The sequence below is a fragment of the Netta rufina genome (assembly GCF_964035555.1).
Source record: "Netta rufina genome assembly, chromosome: 3".
Classification (NCBI taxonomy): Eukaryota; Metazoa; Chordata; class Aves; order Anseriformes; family Anatidae; genus Netta; species Netta rufina.
Genome location: NC_140125.1, coordinates 33116621 through 33133923, shown reverse-complemented (window position 1 = coordinate 33133923; position 17303 = coordinate 33116621). Strand labels below are relative to the sequence as shown.

The following is a 17303-nucleotide window of genomic DNA, read 5'->3' as shown; positions in this document are numbered from 1 at the left end:
AACTGTTTTCCTCTCACTCCTCACTCACATTTGTCCAGAGCCTTGCAAGCGAGAAACATTACTTGACAGAAAAATTCTATTCCTGTCATTTTGACTGATATCCCCCAAGTGATGAAGATTTCCAAGCTGTTATTTTTCTTCATTTCTTTAGAAAATAAAGGTTTCCCTTCTCTGAATAACTTGGGAGATTTTTAAGCAATCTATAATTCAAGTTTTTTAACCAAGAAAAAGGATGACAGACAAATGATACTATTAGGTTTGCTCCTGACAGTTTGCTATTGCAAAATGAAAATAATTGCAAGCAAATCCAGCACAAGAAAAATTCCCTTGAATAGGTTCTTAGGCAGTATTTAATCAGAAACACTTCAAGCAAGAATAGAGGTGTCCTGGGATGTGGTAAGCGTACACGTGTGATCTGGTAATCTAGGACAAAAGAAACAATCCTTTGGAGCGACGGTCCTCCTGTGCAACAAACTGGAAGGCAGGACTGCATGCATAGGTGTACATGTTGACATTTACTGAGTATGTCCATATTCTTTTTTGTGTCAAACTCCTGTTAGCAAATGTTCCCTGTGACCCCGGTTAATATATCAGCAATGAAAAAATAAAGGAAATTCAAATTACCATGGTAAAAGTAGAACTTTCTAAATTCTGACTAAATTCTGATTTTGTAAGTAAAGGCATTTATGTGATAGTCTGGATGCAATAAAGTATGTGCCTTATCTAATCTTGCAGAAGATATTTTCTTTTCTCTTAACCTCTGGTATTTTTGATGGATCAACTTACGATTTCGTTTCAAGGCACCATTTTTGTGTTGTATGAACATTTTTAGTTCCTGTGCCTGAGACTGATCATTGATCCCAATGATCCTTAGACAAATTTTTTTACCCTTCTCTAGGGAGGATGTGCAAGGTGTAGCATAACTGCTATTCCATTTAGTCAAGATGCAACACACTGGCAAGAAGCTGGCTAAATGGCATAGTGGAGAAATCAGAGTAAAAAGGATGTGTGACAGCTATTTTCCAAAGGCTTCAAGTATCACAAATCCACCTGATCTAAAAGCTGTTTTATTCATTTTTAAGACCATAGCTTGTTAACAATGAAAACCAAGGAGAAATGAAGTGAAGAAAAAGTTGTTCTGTAAAAATCCAAATCTCAGCTGGGCTGGACTGATGTCTCTTAAAAACAGGCAATTTATTCACCAATCTCTTTATCAGCCTTCCTTTCCACATCTACTGATGAGGGATTTGCATATCCTTTTTCTTAATTATAGGATGTACATTCAGCTTTTTTTTTTTTCTTTTTCTGTTCTGATTTGTTTAAAACACATTCACTTCTTTAGATCAAAAGCTAAAAACACATTTATCAAAATCATTATTCTCAATAATTTTTGTTAATTTACTTAATAAAATAAGACATAACTAATAAATCTGAAACTAATGGCATAAACAGCACTGCGTGTTTTATAAACAGGGGAAACTCCTATCCATATTTCAAAAGGTAGGAAGTAGTTCCTCTGGAAAACTGTGAAAAGTCACCCTTACCACAAATACAACTCATCATTATGGTAATATGGAAATAATATCTTTGATTACTTTATTGCTTACCATCTGTTTATTTGTTATTGAGATGTCCTGTCCTTTACCTTATTGAAATGGAAAAAAACCGCACATCTTCTCAGAAACAAGTTAAAAGTGCCAGGACAAAACCTTTTATTGCTCCTTAAGCAAAACACCAAGCCAATCTTAAAACTCACTCGCTCAGATCAACTAATAGTGTTACTTTGATTGTTTCTTCTGTGGATTCCTAGAATGGTCACACAGGTTTAGAAAGTGACTGAGAACAAATGGACTGAAATAAGAAGAGGTGAAATGGCGTAACACTTGAACTGTGGAATCCTCAGAGGTTACAAGGAAGCTGCAGAGCTACAATAAAATTACACAGGAAGTTTGAACCAACACCTAGGCTGGGCTGGTGAGCACAGCAATACGTCCTCCAGCTGAGATGTCCTCCAGTTCTCTGTTTGGCAATTTCAAGAACAAACCTGACCTTGCGTTATAGTTCCTGTGTAAACATTGAATTCCTAAAGAAACACATTGAGAAAATAGTTTTTTGCTACTTTACTATGAAGATGCATCATTGATACATGCAAAGTTCTCACAATCTCCAATGATTTTCATTGGGGAAAAAATAGATGTTGAATTAAAATTTGCATAAATCTTAATTCAAGCGTACTTTAAGTTCCAGAAATAAAATTATATATGTATATGTTTGTATATATACAAACACCCCCTAAAAGTATCATTTTCAAACACTTTTGATCCTCAAAACCAATAAGCTTAATATAAGTTAAAACAATAAGTTAAAAAAAGGCTGTTTGGCAATAAGGAGTTTTTGAAGTGCACAGGCTTGGGACAGAGTGGCTGGAAATCTGTGCAGAGGGAAAGGATCTTGGGATATTGGTCAATGCTTGCCTGAACATGAGCCAGCAGTGTGCCCAGGTGGCCAAGAAAGCCAACGGCATCCTGGCTTGTATCAGGAATAGTGCAGCCAGCAGGAGCAGGGAGGTGATCGTCCCTCTGTACTCAGCCCTGGTGAGGCCACACCTCGAGTACTGCGTTCAGTTTTGGGCCCTTCAGTACAAGAAGGGTATCAAGGCCCTGGAGCCTGGAGTCCAGAAAAGGGGTATAAAGCTGGTGAAGGGCCTGGAACGCAAGTCCTATGGGGGAACTGTTTTTTTTTTTGTCTGAAGAGAAGGAAGCACAGGAGAGACCTTATTGCTCTCTACAACTACCTGAAAGGAAGTTGTGGGGAACTGGGGCTCATTCTCTTCTCACAGGTAACTAGCGACAGGACAAGAAGGAATGGTCTCAAGTTGCGCTTGGGGAGGTTCAGGTTGGAAATTAGGAGACATTTCTTCTCAGAAAGAGTAGTCAGGCATTGGGACAGGTTGTCAAGGGAGGTGGTGGTGTAACTGTTCCTGGGGTGTTCAGGAAAAGGTAGGATGTGGTACTTAGGGACATGGTTTAGTGGTTTATATTTGGTGGTAGGGGGATGGTTGGACCAGATGATCTTGGAGGGCTTTTCCAACCTTAATAATTCTATGGTTCTATGATACCTAGATGCTCTTGAACTCTTTACAAACACAGAGGAAAATGGAACATAGAAGTCTAATAAGACTTCAAAAGGGGACACTATCATGAATGTTAAGTCCCAAATTATTCCTTTTTTTTTTTTTTTTTTAGTTTAGCTGTTATTTTTCCCTGATTTCAGACATTTGCATTTTTCCTCCAAACACATTCCTAGCAAGCAAACAAGTAGTGTCAGAAATCAGCAACCTGTCTTCGCAAGATGAACAACTAGAAAGCACATGTATACTACTATTACAACACTCTAAAATTATGAATGAAGAAAACACCAGAATATTAACATTTTCACATACAGCTAGATATAAAACGTATAAGTCATTTTATTTTTGCATACTCACTAGTTTTGCACTGACAAATGCGGCAACCATTTTGATCCAGTTTGAAATTATAGATACAGTCTTTTTCAGTCAAAGTGCAGTTCACCAAAATCTCACAGGTGGGTGGACCTATTGTGATGTACGTTGGTTCTAAATGTAAGAAAAATAAAACAAATTTGAGATCACTTCAGCATTTTTTTTAGTTCATAAAAAGCAGACATGGTGCAACAGAAAGACAATCATTTTTAACCAATTTTGCTTCTGAATCATGAATATTCTTGGCACTTAAAAAATTCAAGAAACAGGCTTTGTTTTGAAGTGATATATGCATTACAAACTATAAATCTGCATAAAATAGAAAATAGGAGACAACCAACACAATGTTTCTGTTCACTATGAAATCAGCATTCTTGCATGTGCAGTTTAAAACTGAATGCAAAATACCTATTCTGCCCATTATTTTGCCAGAAGTATTTCACCAAAACTCCATGTAAATTCTTAGGAACTAAGTAACTGGAGCTTTCCACAGTGCTCAGTTGATTGATACTACCAAGATGCAAATCAAAGCGTTTGACTCAATAGCTCATAGCTTTCCTTATGTGAATAAGATCACTTTTACTTAAATTTAAAGCACAAGAGACTGAATACCAAATGGGAATGAAAGATACACAGTGTATGAAAGGTATCTTGAAGCCATATACCACGACCATTCATTGAAAACATCACTTCTTACACAGCATAATTTGCAGTACCAAATTGCATTTTTTTTAAATTGGGGATACTATTGTCAATTATTAGATATTTATGTACAGTCTAATGCTTTATTTTGTACACCATTTAAACATTTTGGCGTATGAAATTGTTTTTGGTACATACAGTAGCCAGAAATATTTGTGCATTTTATTATACAATGTTACTATAATAAAACAAAACCCAAATATATGAAAATAGCAAGCAAGCTCAATACTACCATTAGAAAACAGGATACAGAAAGAATGAAAAATCTGGTTTCTGAAATTCCTTCTTGCTGTATGAGACTGATTTTGTCTATCTCAAGGGAGGCTGTAGCGAGGTGGGGTTTGGCCTGTTCTCCCATGTGCCTGGTGACAGGACGAGGGGGAGTGGGCTTAAGTTGAGCCAGGGGAGTTTTAGGTTAGATGTTAGGAAGAACTTCTTCACTGAAAGGGTTGTGAGGCACTGGAACAGGCTGCCCAGGGAAGTGGTGGAGTCACCATCCCTGGAAGTCTTCAAAAGACGTTTAGATGTAGAGCTTAGGGAAATGGTTTAGTGGGGACTGTTAGCGTTAGGTCAGAGGTTGGACTCGATGATCTTGAGGTCTCTTCCAACCTAGAAAATTCTGTGATTCTGTGATTCTGTGAATTTAGTTATGAACATTATTAATATTGTACTAAGCATTAGGAAACACAAATTGCACAACTTTTAAATAAACAAATGTGAGCTTTCAATTCACTGTTTCAATTGTTTGGGTTTTTCTTGTTCTTCCATCTCAAGAGAAAAAGTCTTTAAAGCAATTAAGTTTTAAATAAATTCAAATAGATAAAGTGATCAATTGTGAAAATATGGAGAAGTAGTATACAAATTATCAGGACAATAAAATACTGTTTTATATAGATTTTCATGGACTGAAGATTGCCATATCTTACCACCTGCCATCCCCAAATCAAATACATTGAAAGGCAAATTTTGCTATCCTTAGAGGCTGATAGTCCTTACTCTCAGATTGAGAGTGAAACAATACTCAACGTTTATGAAGTTGCTAGAGTTGCTACACAACCAAAATACAAAATTCCCTGCTTATTGGTTCAGCATCCAGCAGGCAGCTTTTGCACCCGTGCTTTCCAGTGAAGTGAAAATTACCCCATTACAAGAATGTGCCTTTCTGTTTTCATTGTCTTATACAATTTTCTGCTTTCATAGCTTTCCCTCATCCCTTCTCTTCCCTTCACAACAGTTTATGCAGTGGCTGAACATTTTTAATCCTTTTAAAATTAGGTCAGCTAAGTACAGAGTTTGAAAGAAAAAACTGCATGATAGGCACTAGGGGGAAGTTGGAAGACTTCAGTCTTCTCTCTCAGAGATCATAGTTCAGGTTCCTCACTTTTCTGAAAGTTTTGAAATACCATTCAAATTCTGATCCTTGGGCAATTTTTGCAGGAGAATAAACATACACGACACATATCACGTGTATAAACACCAACAGCTCTGTTTAAATACAGGCTGGGAATTTGCATAACAGCTTCTATGTGCTTTTTGACTCTAATCACTTCTAATTTAAATTATTTTTTTCAGATTTTTTTTTTTTAATTTTTATTTTTTCCATTGTATGGCTCTTTGCATGTACTGCATGGAAGAGAAACCATAATGAGCATTTTATTTTAGAATAAGTGAATTCCCAAACTAAACTTCTTTTAATCTCAGTGGACTCTGTTTTCAAGCTCATTCAATAATCTAAAGCACATTCATGCCTAATATCTAATATTCACAACTTCAAAAAAACATTAGTTTAGGAATGAAGAACATACCAATATACAGAAATAGCATGATATACTGCAGAAATTCCATTAATTAATCCAGTCTGTTTAGAGCAGAATATATAAACTACCTTTGCAAATAAACTAATTCTTAGCATCTGGTGCCTATTTTGAAAATCTTCTTTCCTACCTCACTGTTTTCTTTAACTAAAATATCATAAACAAGCAAAAGACCAGAACAGATTCCCTGAAGCTACACTGGTTAATGGCCAGACGGCCCAAACCCTATACTTAAATGACAAAAATGCCACAGCACTGCTTATAATCAATGGTAGTTAAAAACACTACCAATCATTGGAGCACTAATGCTATCCAAAGCAAAATTTGTGGATGTAAGCTGGAAAAGTGAAGCAAACAGTAGCCTTACTATTTGATTTTTTTTTTTTTTTTTTGGTAACTTTTTGAAGTTCTGTTTTGTGTTTTGATGCTCTTATGTCTTGGTTACCAGTACACCAATTTTGAAATTTTGCTACAAGCAGCAATATAGTATTTCTTAGCATGGACAAAAATAAACTGTTGCTATTAATTTTAAAGATTTTTGTTAGTCTTGTATTTGTTGGAGTTTATTTTGCTGTTACCTCTCACTTTTGTTTCTGCTTTCAGCATCCTGAGAGCTTCCAGGCAAGCTTACAAATCTGTTTTTGCCTTCTGCCCCTAAAGGTAAGCCCTGAGATACAGTAATTTTATATGCATGCCTGCTTCTCAATGAGCTGCAAGTACAGGACAAAAGAAATAATTTAATTCCCTACCCCCACATGTGCAAAAATGCAGTCAGAAAAAAAAACTATCAAACCTTTTCACTTCGCTAGACAAGACTCAACAAATAAAGCCAGCTCTGCTGCTGCCAGGCTGCTGGTTATTTGAATAAGCAAGCAGTAGTTAGGCTTGAAAAAGCATGTATGGCCACATGATCCGATTTAGGCTTTCACTGCTGCTCTCAGTAGAAAGTGCAGAAAAAAAAGATCTAGTGCACAAATGAACAGACAATGGTGGGAAAAATGTGTGCTGTTTCTGTCTGTGTGTTTTTACAACAATAAAGCTATATTGTAGAAAGAGTGAAGAAGAAAATAAAGAGAAAGGGATTGAAGAGAGTCTGGATGATTCTTTTTTTTTTTAATAAAACAGATTTTGCTGATGTGAAGTATCAGATTAAATGCAGATTTCTATTAGAACATCTTGTTGCCATATATACTATCTCTGAGCATGAAACTTTCTATGCTGAATTTAAGTGCAGGGGATTATTAATTTGCTTGCTATAAACTTGATCAACATTTTGAACATTTATTTTTTTTTACACTTTTCACTTTGCTATAAATACTCTTCAGCTAATAACTGAAATTATAAAATTGTAAATCAAGGAGGAAAAACAAAATCATTGTCTGCATGTCCCATCCCAGAGAAAATTTTCATTACATTAGGTTTGAGAGGAGTAAATAGACAAGACAATTTTATTGTCACACAATCTGTTAACATTTAATCATACCATAGTTGAGTTTGCTATGTGACATCACTGCACATTCTCTTCCTCCTCATTTCAAGATGAGAAGTGATGCTGCTCTCAGGCTGAAGGCAGATTTAAAACATTATTTGAAATCCAGACCTATCTGAGGCACCAAACAGAGCATAAACAAGGATACAAGGATCTGCCATTTTATTTACAAGTCACTTCAAAATTTTTGAAATCCATAGTAGATATTTCAGCTGCTGTTTGTCTATCAGTCTGCCCCACTGAACCAACTCTACAGTATGTGATCAAACCCCTGAAGGGGTTGAAATCAAAGTGCATATTTACAGGGAGAGAAGGGAAGACAGTGACATTCAAACAATACCTGGAACTGGCTTTATCAGTGCCTACATTAGCAATACTGTCACAAAACCTGGCCATCAGAAAAAAAGGGAAGTTGTCAAGGTGGAATAAGACCACTTTCATTGACATTTTTCTACCCAGGATATTTTGCAAGAGAAAGAAAAACAGTCCTCAAACCTCTCTTTTCTGCTATTTTCTGATGTTTGAGACCATCCACTTCTCCCATGAGTGATGTGACATACCTTTTGTCACAAAGAGCAGTTTCTTCTGTTGAAAACGTGAAATAATATGTGTATACAGACACACAGAAGAGCATGGGATGGTGCATCTAGTCTAGAACTGTGGCTCTGACAGTGGCAACAGCCACTGTCATATGTATATGTTGTTACACTTGGATGAGTACTGGTATGCTAGGATAATGCTCTGCTGAAGTATTCAGAAATTGAGAAAAACTGATGTATCCATGTTTCAATGACACGGGGGGGAGGAGGGGGGAGAAGTTTCTAAAGATTAGAATTTTATTATACACACAGTTTGAGCATTTAAAATTATCAGAAAATAAAGAAATAAACTAAAATACACTGTTGATTGTTGAAGTCTTGGAAAAAAAAAATCCAAGACCATTTACTGCAATCTTCTTGAATTCTATTTTTTATCTGAATGGCAAAGTGAACAATTCATTAAAGATTTCAATTTTCCCTCTAATTTTGGAGATTATCTTTACAAAATTGTTTAGTTAGTTTTAGGAGAATTAAAACAAAAACAAACAAACAAGCAAAAAAACCAACAACCTCTACAGCTGATATTGGATTGAAAATTATACAAATTTTCCTATCATCCCCTTAAATTATATAAAATTTGAACTTAGGACATTGAATTCATATCAGCGAAAGGATTCCACTGATATGCCATGTGTATTACAAGAGAGCACCAACTGTTCAGTTTTGGTTTGTGTGAAGGACAAGACGTACCTGCAGAGCTTGGCAAGTACATTCGGAGAAGTAATGCTTCCCTTCTATTTAGGACTTGTTCCACATCTGGAACAAAAGAGAGGCTGACATACCAGAGCGAGTCCACCACAGGGCCACCAAACTGGTCAGAGGCTGGAACAGGTGGCATAAGAGGACAGGATGGGAGACTGTGGTTGTTTGGCATGGAGGAGAAGGAGGACAAATGGGGGATTCTTCTGCTGTCTTGTAACTTCCTGATAGGCCAAGCTCATCTTGAGAGTGGTCAAAGGTATGATGAGAGGCAAAAAATACAAGTGTGAACATGAGAAATTACAACTTGAAACAAATTTGTTTGATCCTCTTCGACACCCATGTGGGTGGTCAAAGGCTAGCGTACTGAGGTTGTGGGATCTTCATCCTTGAAATTCCTTGGAACAAGGCCCAGAACAGCCTGCTATAAGTGGACCTGCTTTGAGCAGGAGGTAGATAATCCCTGGTCCTTCCAACCCGCATAATTCTAAGAATTTCAATTTCACACAAATTCAGGACATCTCCAGTGAAAGCAGAAATATCCTTGATGGATCGTAATCAGGGAAATACATACAATCCATGGATTAACAATTCAGTTTCTGATTGTTTTTGTATTGCTTTTACCAAATACTGATTACCTTTCTAACTCAATAAAAATATATGCTTGTCTAGTATCATCTCTCTGAAATTTACACAATGACTTAAGGAGTAGCTCTCTATTCAAGAAGCAAGATTTCTTCCAGGCAGTTAAAACAGAGCAATTCTCTCTGAAATGTTATTTGCTGACAGCAGCAACCGGCTTTAATTGGTGCCATTTTTTTTTTTTTGTTCTCTTTTATGTTAATACCTTAAAAACATCTTATTTAGCCTATTATTATTATTATTATGACACAGAGAATACTTAGAACAAGCTTTTTTGCTTTGTTTAATTTGGAATGTAGCATTTAAAATCAAAACATGCTTTGTTTCAGACTTTGAGTCAGGGAAATTTCCCTGTGTCAAGGAAATATCTACTCCTGGCTTTTTCAAAATCGGTTTAAAGTACAGAAGTAATTGTTGTGTTCTTTTTTTTCTTTTTCTTTTTTTTTTTCCCTTCTGCATGTTGTGAAATTTTCAAATTCGCCAATTCAATTGCTAGATTTACATTATTAAATATGAATGAATTTAAAAGCAAATACAGAACTTTTACTGCTGCTTCTAATTGACCATTAGACTGGACTGCTGTGTATCTTAACCTCAAGAAACTAGACATGTTAGGACAGGTGTTTGACACTACTGAATCAGTCCAGATTTTAATTCCACTTGCAACAGTTCTCCTCTCAAAAGAGAAGGGAAAAAAGCTGCTATTATGATAAAACTATATTTCCTTCACAAAGAAGTACAACAAAAATATAAATCAAACATGTTCATTCAATTACTTTGTTTGATTCAAGCACAATGGTTATCCCAATTAAACAGACACAGAGGGGTCTGATTTCTTCTCTTAATCATCTTCATCCATGCTCCCTGTGCAGCTCAACTCAGTATTGCTCTAAGCACACATACGCTTGAAAGCTACTAAAGTTTGGTGTAAACAGTCCCAAACATATCAGAGTATTATTTACATACGCCTATATGTAAATATTATGTTGTTTATATAATAAACTACAACACAGAGTATGGTTTGATATCAGTCAATAAATACATATCAAATAAAATATGGCAAAGAGAGGATACTTTAGACCCTGAAACTGCAAACATTTTATTTATATATGTATCTATATGTATCTTTTTTTTTTTTTTTTTTCTGGTTACATTTTATACGTACATTTATCTATACAAAACCAGCATTTTCTGCTAACTTCACATTAACAAAGACATTTAAATCTGCATCATAGAAACATGCTCCATCAAAACATAAAATTATAAGCTCTATAGATACATTATTACAGAGCTTTAAAATTATCTCCTTTGAATACCCCAAACACAAAAATTTAAATGCGATAATTGTAGCATGAGAAGTGGGATTGTACGCTTCAACACTCTACGCTAGAACTCCACAGCCCCATTTTTCATATTCCCATCTTGTTAATGTGAACTGGTTTATAGTATAGCTAAAGGCAATCAGATAAAATAGATTAACTTATTGTGTGTATTATTAAAAAGGCTAGAACATGGAAACACATTTTCAGGGTATTGCACAGAGAAACTTTGTATCTACTGGTGAGCTCTACAGTATATTCCCCCCCCTCCCCCCTTTTGGACCACAAAAATATTTATCGATCACAAAAAATAAAAAAAAAAGATCACAAAATCCTTTGAGTATAAATGGGAAAACAAATTAATTAATTCCATAAATGAATACTGCCCACTGATACTTCCAGTACTTCTAGCAATAATTAACTATTAAGATATATATATATATTTTTTTTTCTTCATTACGAAGGATAACAAGAAACTTTGCATAAAGGCCTTATTGTGATCAGCCACAAACTCAGAACATAACTCTGAAGTGTATGCATTTAATTTACAATGACTTTTAACCCCAGAGAGACGACTCATAAAATAGCAGTGCGTTCAGATTTGGCAGTGACCAGCCCTGCAACACTTGGAGAAAGTGTTAGCTATACATGAAGAGTAGTCAGCTCAGCATCTTATAGTGAGTATGAAATGAAAGCATTTTCTGGGGAAGGAAGGGAGGGAGGAAAAAATGAGTCAAAATCACATTCTATACGTGAAGAAAGACCTCTAACACCAATAATAAAGGGCATGCTTGTATTTGGGGAAAGTGAAATAGCTCCCTCTTCTGTAGTATTTTATAACACAAACTGTCTCTAGAAGGATTAATCCTGGAAAACCAGCATCAACTGATTTACAGAAATATAGTGCATTCAAATATTTACTACAAAAATTAAGAAAAAAAATTGCAAGTGAACAGCAGTCTAACTCATTACTGAACGTTTTTACCTGTTAACTGGCTAAAAACTGTTCCTGAAGGGTGTGCTGCTCAACAGCCTTTCATTGGAGTGTATATACTTGTTTAAATTTTGTCTGCTGTCCAAAAAAGTTAACTGCAGCCTACTAAGCAGCAGCATGTGTGTTTACTTAAGCTTCCTGTAAAAACATTCATATCATTCCAAGAGTGACTAAATGTTTTCCATCCTCATAGTTAGAATTCCAGGCTTCCCCGCCCCTTCAGTCCATTACATGAAAAGTATCAGTCCCAAGTCCAGAGCAAGAGAATTTCCTTCCTGGGTTTGAAATCCTTAATGCCTTGAAGGATTTCTTTTTTTTTCCCCTCCCAATGTTTAGTTGTATTCAGTGCTCAACAACTCAGCGTTGAACATTACATTACATAACATAAAAAGTATTCAAGGACTTAATAAGATATGAAAATTTTCTAATGTCACAAAGAAGTAGTAACTTTTAAAATATATTCATTGATGCTTCCAAACATGGTTTGATTCATCAGAAAGACTACTAATTTCAAATTTTATTAATACAGTTAACCTGTGTGTAAAATCATTTTTTCCCCTCAAAAGTAACTATTATAGTCCTAGATTATTTTTATTGTTGCAACTTGAAGAGGCCTCCCATGAATCTATGCTGCATGTGTGTGAAAGGGTCTTTTTTTGCAGGAATGTAACCAAAATATTCACAAGCCTTCTATTCCCAAGATGATAACTTAAAAACTTTTGACTGTTGTAATCAGTTTTTCCAGTTTTCAGTTTAGTAGACAAGTATTACCTTCAGATATATTTTGATAACAGTTTTTTGGACAACTTTAGGTGGATTGAAACTGAGAAATAACCACAGTGATCAAAGCAGAATAAATTAAGCTTATTTGCTAAGAAACAATCATGAAGGTAAAAAAGCCATTCAATTATCATTACTAGGTGGGCTTACAAACACTAAATTAGTGTGCATCTGGGCCAAGTCTATGAATGCTACAGGCACTGAAAAGAATTAGATGATCCGCAAGGTTCTTTAAAAGTAAGACATCCTTAGCTGCATTGATACATACATATATATATATTCACTAGCATTCCTTGATTGTTCGTCCTTTCAACTGTCTTCAGAAACAGTTCTTTCAACAGTGATGATATATCACTGAAAACTAGAAGATTTTTGTATACCAGTCTAGTGCTCTTGACTTTCTTAAACTCAGAAAGACTTTTATTGGCAGTAGGTTTCATTGCACCCCGGGCTGTGTGATTTGACAGTCTCAGCTGTCTTGTCTAAAAAAGCTACGCTAAAACATGATCTGGCAAACGTAAGCTCAATTCTCTTTAGCACTGTGTTTGCGTCTCTTAATTGATTTTGATTACAAGATGGGTCCAGACCTACAGTGCTGATTCTGAACAATAACTTACACTTCACGTTCTAAGTAGATGCCTGGGCCCAAATCTTACACCGGTGAACACTGTTCTTTACCACTGACTTCATCATGAATGAATCAAATTTCTTTTCACGGGACTGTGCTGCCTGTTTTTACTTAATGAAGTGTTGGATACGCTAAAGGAACTGAACTGAATTATGTCTCAGCTAGAGTTTGAAGCCCTTTATTGATGAAAATGTTAATTTCTTTTTGTGAAGATAAAGTGTCAGCCATAATGACAGCGAAGTAATGCAGGCCTTATTCATGAAAATCCTCTGAGAGGACCTTGTCTAACACTTAATTTCTCATTCACAGTTTATGCTGGAACACTTCCACCTGTACCTGAGGGCTCTCATGCAGAACAACTCACTGGGAGATGGCCAGCTACTGTACATCAACCAACTTTGCTGCAACTTTCCATATCTATAGCGTTAGTCTGGGGGAGAAGCAAGGAAATGTAATTGACCTTAGTCTTTCCTAGGGGACGTTTTTGGCATCAATGGTAGTACTGAGCACTTGGATTTATTATTTTTGTTTCAAAGAACCAAGCATTTTCCTACTACCCTACCCACTATTTATTTCCTGTGAACAGGACTGCTACTCCTATTTGCAGATGACTGCAGATGCAGATGGCCTGAGGGAGACATGTTTTTTTCTATCTTTGTAGCTTGTTTGGTGTTATTCATATGCTATTACACATTGACACTTAATATCTATTTGAAGTTCCAGTATCCAATTTTTCTTTTTTTAATTCATTAAAAATGGAATTGCTACTAGCATCCACATCCATTTTATTTAGGAAATGAAGCAATTTTTAACCCAACAGAGAAGCAAACGGTTCTGTGATCATTAGCACTAACTAAAAACTGATTTTCTATGGATCCATTTCATGTAGTAGCACAGATAACCAGACTGGCTACTGTGAAGAACCTGAAGAGAAATGAAGTACAAATGCATACTAAAGCTTGGCAGTCCCTTGTGGCACTGAAGAATCACTTTGTCCCCTCTACCTATCTGGCTGTTTTCATCAAATCTTAGAAATGGGTTATCTTTGAGACTACTGTGTGTTGCAAGAAGCTATTGGCTGTACTGTGGGGAGAACACAAAGGGCCAGTATGATTACCTAAGGCTTGGTTTTTATGAAGACAGTCTAGAAAACAAAGAAAGAAAAAACAGACTAAGTAGGTAATAGATTAAGTAAACAAGGGCAAATCCCAAAGGACCAATATCATTACAGCAGCTATAGAAGCTCTATAGAAGCATCCATCAGAAGCTTAAAACTAATTCTTTGTGCTTTTCCCATCCCTCACCAGTGAAGGGAGGTGCCTGCCTTGAAAAACAATATAAGACTGAAGGGCTCAAGAATGGGGGTTGGCTGACAAAAGGAAGAAATGGCACAGAAAACCTCTGGGGTTTGTCTAGAACTACCACTTTTCTGCAAGGGAAGAGAGTTCCCTTTGCCAGAAGGAGAAGAATGCTGTTCAAAGCATTTTAGCAAGCTTATGGGCTTTTTCTTTAAGAGCATTCTGATTAAACCAGCTTTGCAGCTTCTTATCCTCTGGTCTCAGTGTCTGACATTGCCCTATCTTGCACCCCATCCTTTCCCCCCCCATCCACATGCCTTATTCCACGGCCCTCACTTTCTGCCTCTCCCCCTGCCCAGACATGCTCTCCTCTAGCCACCCCCTGCTCCCATCCTGGGCTTTTATCTGTACACATCTTGCACAATCACAACCCATGTGCATTGCTGTGTCAGAAAACTGGCAAGAAGTGACACACGTGGACCTACTCTAACCAGAGGTCTTGCCAAAAGCCCTTTGATCACTTTGATGTTTACTTCAAGAAAAGACAACAACTGCATATTGTTGAGCAACAGTCGTCACCTGCATAAACACTGAAAACTGCACACAAATTATTATTACTCTGTTCAGTTATGTATGCAATTTCCTGAGAGCATCTTCTCTCACTGAGGCTGAAAATACAAGCTGTGATTCCCTGAATGAATCAAAATGACAATCTCAGTCAAAACATTCCACAGAAGGAATTTTGTTTTCCTCAACTTTCTGCCTTCCTCTAATACACATCTTCCCTTTTGCAACAAAAATTATTTTTTTCTTGTCTTATCTTCAGAGGATACTGCAAAATATACTGCTTCCTTTCTTTTTGCACCAACCTTTTAGGTACTTTGAAGACTGCTGTCTTCTCATTCCAACTTCATCATTTCCTCTTTATGCTAAACCAACACAACTCAATCTGTCATCCTAGGACATGTTTTTCAGAGCTTGTACTGTCCTTATAGCTCCCCTTCAGAGTTGTCACCTTGCTTGAATGCTTTTCAGAGGAACAATATCCAGAAAAGGACCAAGGGCTAGAATATCACACTTACCCATAGCAAAGAGAGCAATACAATTACTTCATGTCTTGCAAACTGTACTTGTGACCATAATTTCAGCTTGTCATTTGCCCTCTCAAGGCTCTAGTTCAACTTCTGCCCCTTTTATCACCAAACGTCTCAGGGAAAATGTTAAATGGGGTTTTCAGGAGTCAGGACTCATGAAGAACTTCCTCCAAACACAGCCCAGCTGATTTTTCCCTGGTTGAATTCATTCAATATTTTTCCACCTAGTTTCTGCTTTAAAACAAACAAATTCATACTCCGCTCTCCAAGATACTGGCTGCCATTTCTAGCTTTGTTGTCTGGAGATTACATAAATTCAGCTTCTATTCAATTCCTGAGTTTGTAGGTTTGCTAGTGAAAACATCAAGCAGACCTGGTCCCAGCACAGGTGCTAGCAGATGCTAACCACAGTGCAACTCAAGAAAGGCTGTCCAGGGACTTGAAGACTAAAGCCATGCATACACAGCCGGAGCACTGAACTCCTCCCCTACAGAACCCTACGTTCCTGCCATTCCTCCCAGCTGGTCTCTGCTGGCAGCTCCAGTGTAAAGGATTTGCAGCCCCTCACTCAGCCACCCGCTCCTGCATCAGCATAGAAGATGCAAATACAGGAGGGGCTGGGGGCAGCTGAGTGATTACCACCTTTTGCAAGCCCAGCGAAGCCCAGACAAGCTTTTGGAAAGTTACACATTTCTAACTGCTTGGAATGCTATGTCCAAGCAACACTGAAAAATGTATCATGTGCATAGATAGCCCATGCTATGGAAATGTATGCAGTCTACGAAGACTAATTAAAAAGGGTTTATTGCAGAAAACTGAAAAAAAACTGGAAAAGAGACTCTCCATTCTAATAATTTGTATTAAAATTGCCATTCCCTTAGATCTTTAAATTGGAAACCTGTATATATATCTGTATGTCTTCAGTGTCTCCCATCATTGAACTCCGGTTTTCTCAGTTCTCATAATTCACCATAATTTTCTTCATGAAGTAGTGTGAATGTTCTAACAGTCTGGATTTATTGTGTTCAAAGGACTGAACACATTCATGTGCTGACATTTCTCGGGATACTTATGAAAGCAGGTATCTAACATTTTGTGATTAAACATTTTCAAAATATGAACTTATCTCCAACCAAACCAGGACACACTCTGATAAAACACTTCAAGAACCTACGTTCACAGAACTTCTATGACATTGTACTTGATCTCAACTACAAATTTTATATGAAAGTATAATTCAGGAACTTCATCCTTATGCAGTTGCAGGAACGTAAACTTCTCTATAGGAACAGATATCTCTTTTCATTTAAACCGATTATAGAGCAGCCAGCAAGTAACTGAACTGGCAAAATTGTTGGTGCAGCAGTATTTGCATGAAAGACAGGGGAAAAGTCACGAGTGGCTGATACTAATAAAGATTTGCTCTAGATGACCTGTAACCAGGCCAGATCCACAGGCAGCTTTGATTTGAATTTGTCAGTCAGTTCTATGGCCAACAAGCCATTCTATCCCTCAACACTCAAAATAAAATAAATGATAGAAACATCTTTGACTAAATATTTTGGTTCACATGCTAAAGAGCTAATATCTGGCATACTTAAAGTAAGCTCACACAATTGAAGTCAGCTGCTGGCATGCTCGATTTGTTTCACTTGTAAACAAAAGCCTGATGAGAAATAAACGCATACTTTAAAAACAGTGGTAAGCATATTAAGTCTCTGACTTATTATTCTTGATACGATG

The 17303-nt window shown here is 36.7% G+C and overlaps 1 protein-coding gene across 1 annotated transcript in view; it reads right to left on the bottom strand.

Annotated features, from left to right (window-relative positions):
* Positions 1 to 17303, bottom strand: part of CRIM1 (cysteine rich transmembrane BMP regulator 1) — a 182115-nt gene that overhangs the window by 33202 nt on the left and 131610 nt on the right. Inside the window, exon 8 of the mRNA XM_084285163.1 lies at positions 3488 to 3616. Coding sequence (XP_084141289.1) covers positions 3488 to 3616 — 129 coding nt within the window. The remainder of the gene's footprint in view (positions 1 to 3487; positions 3617 to 17303) is intronic.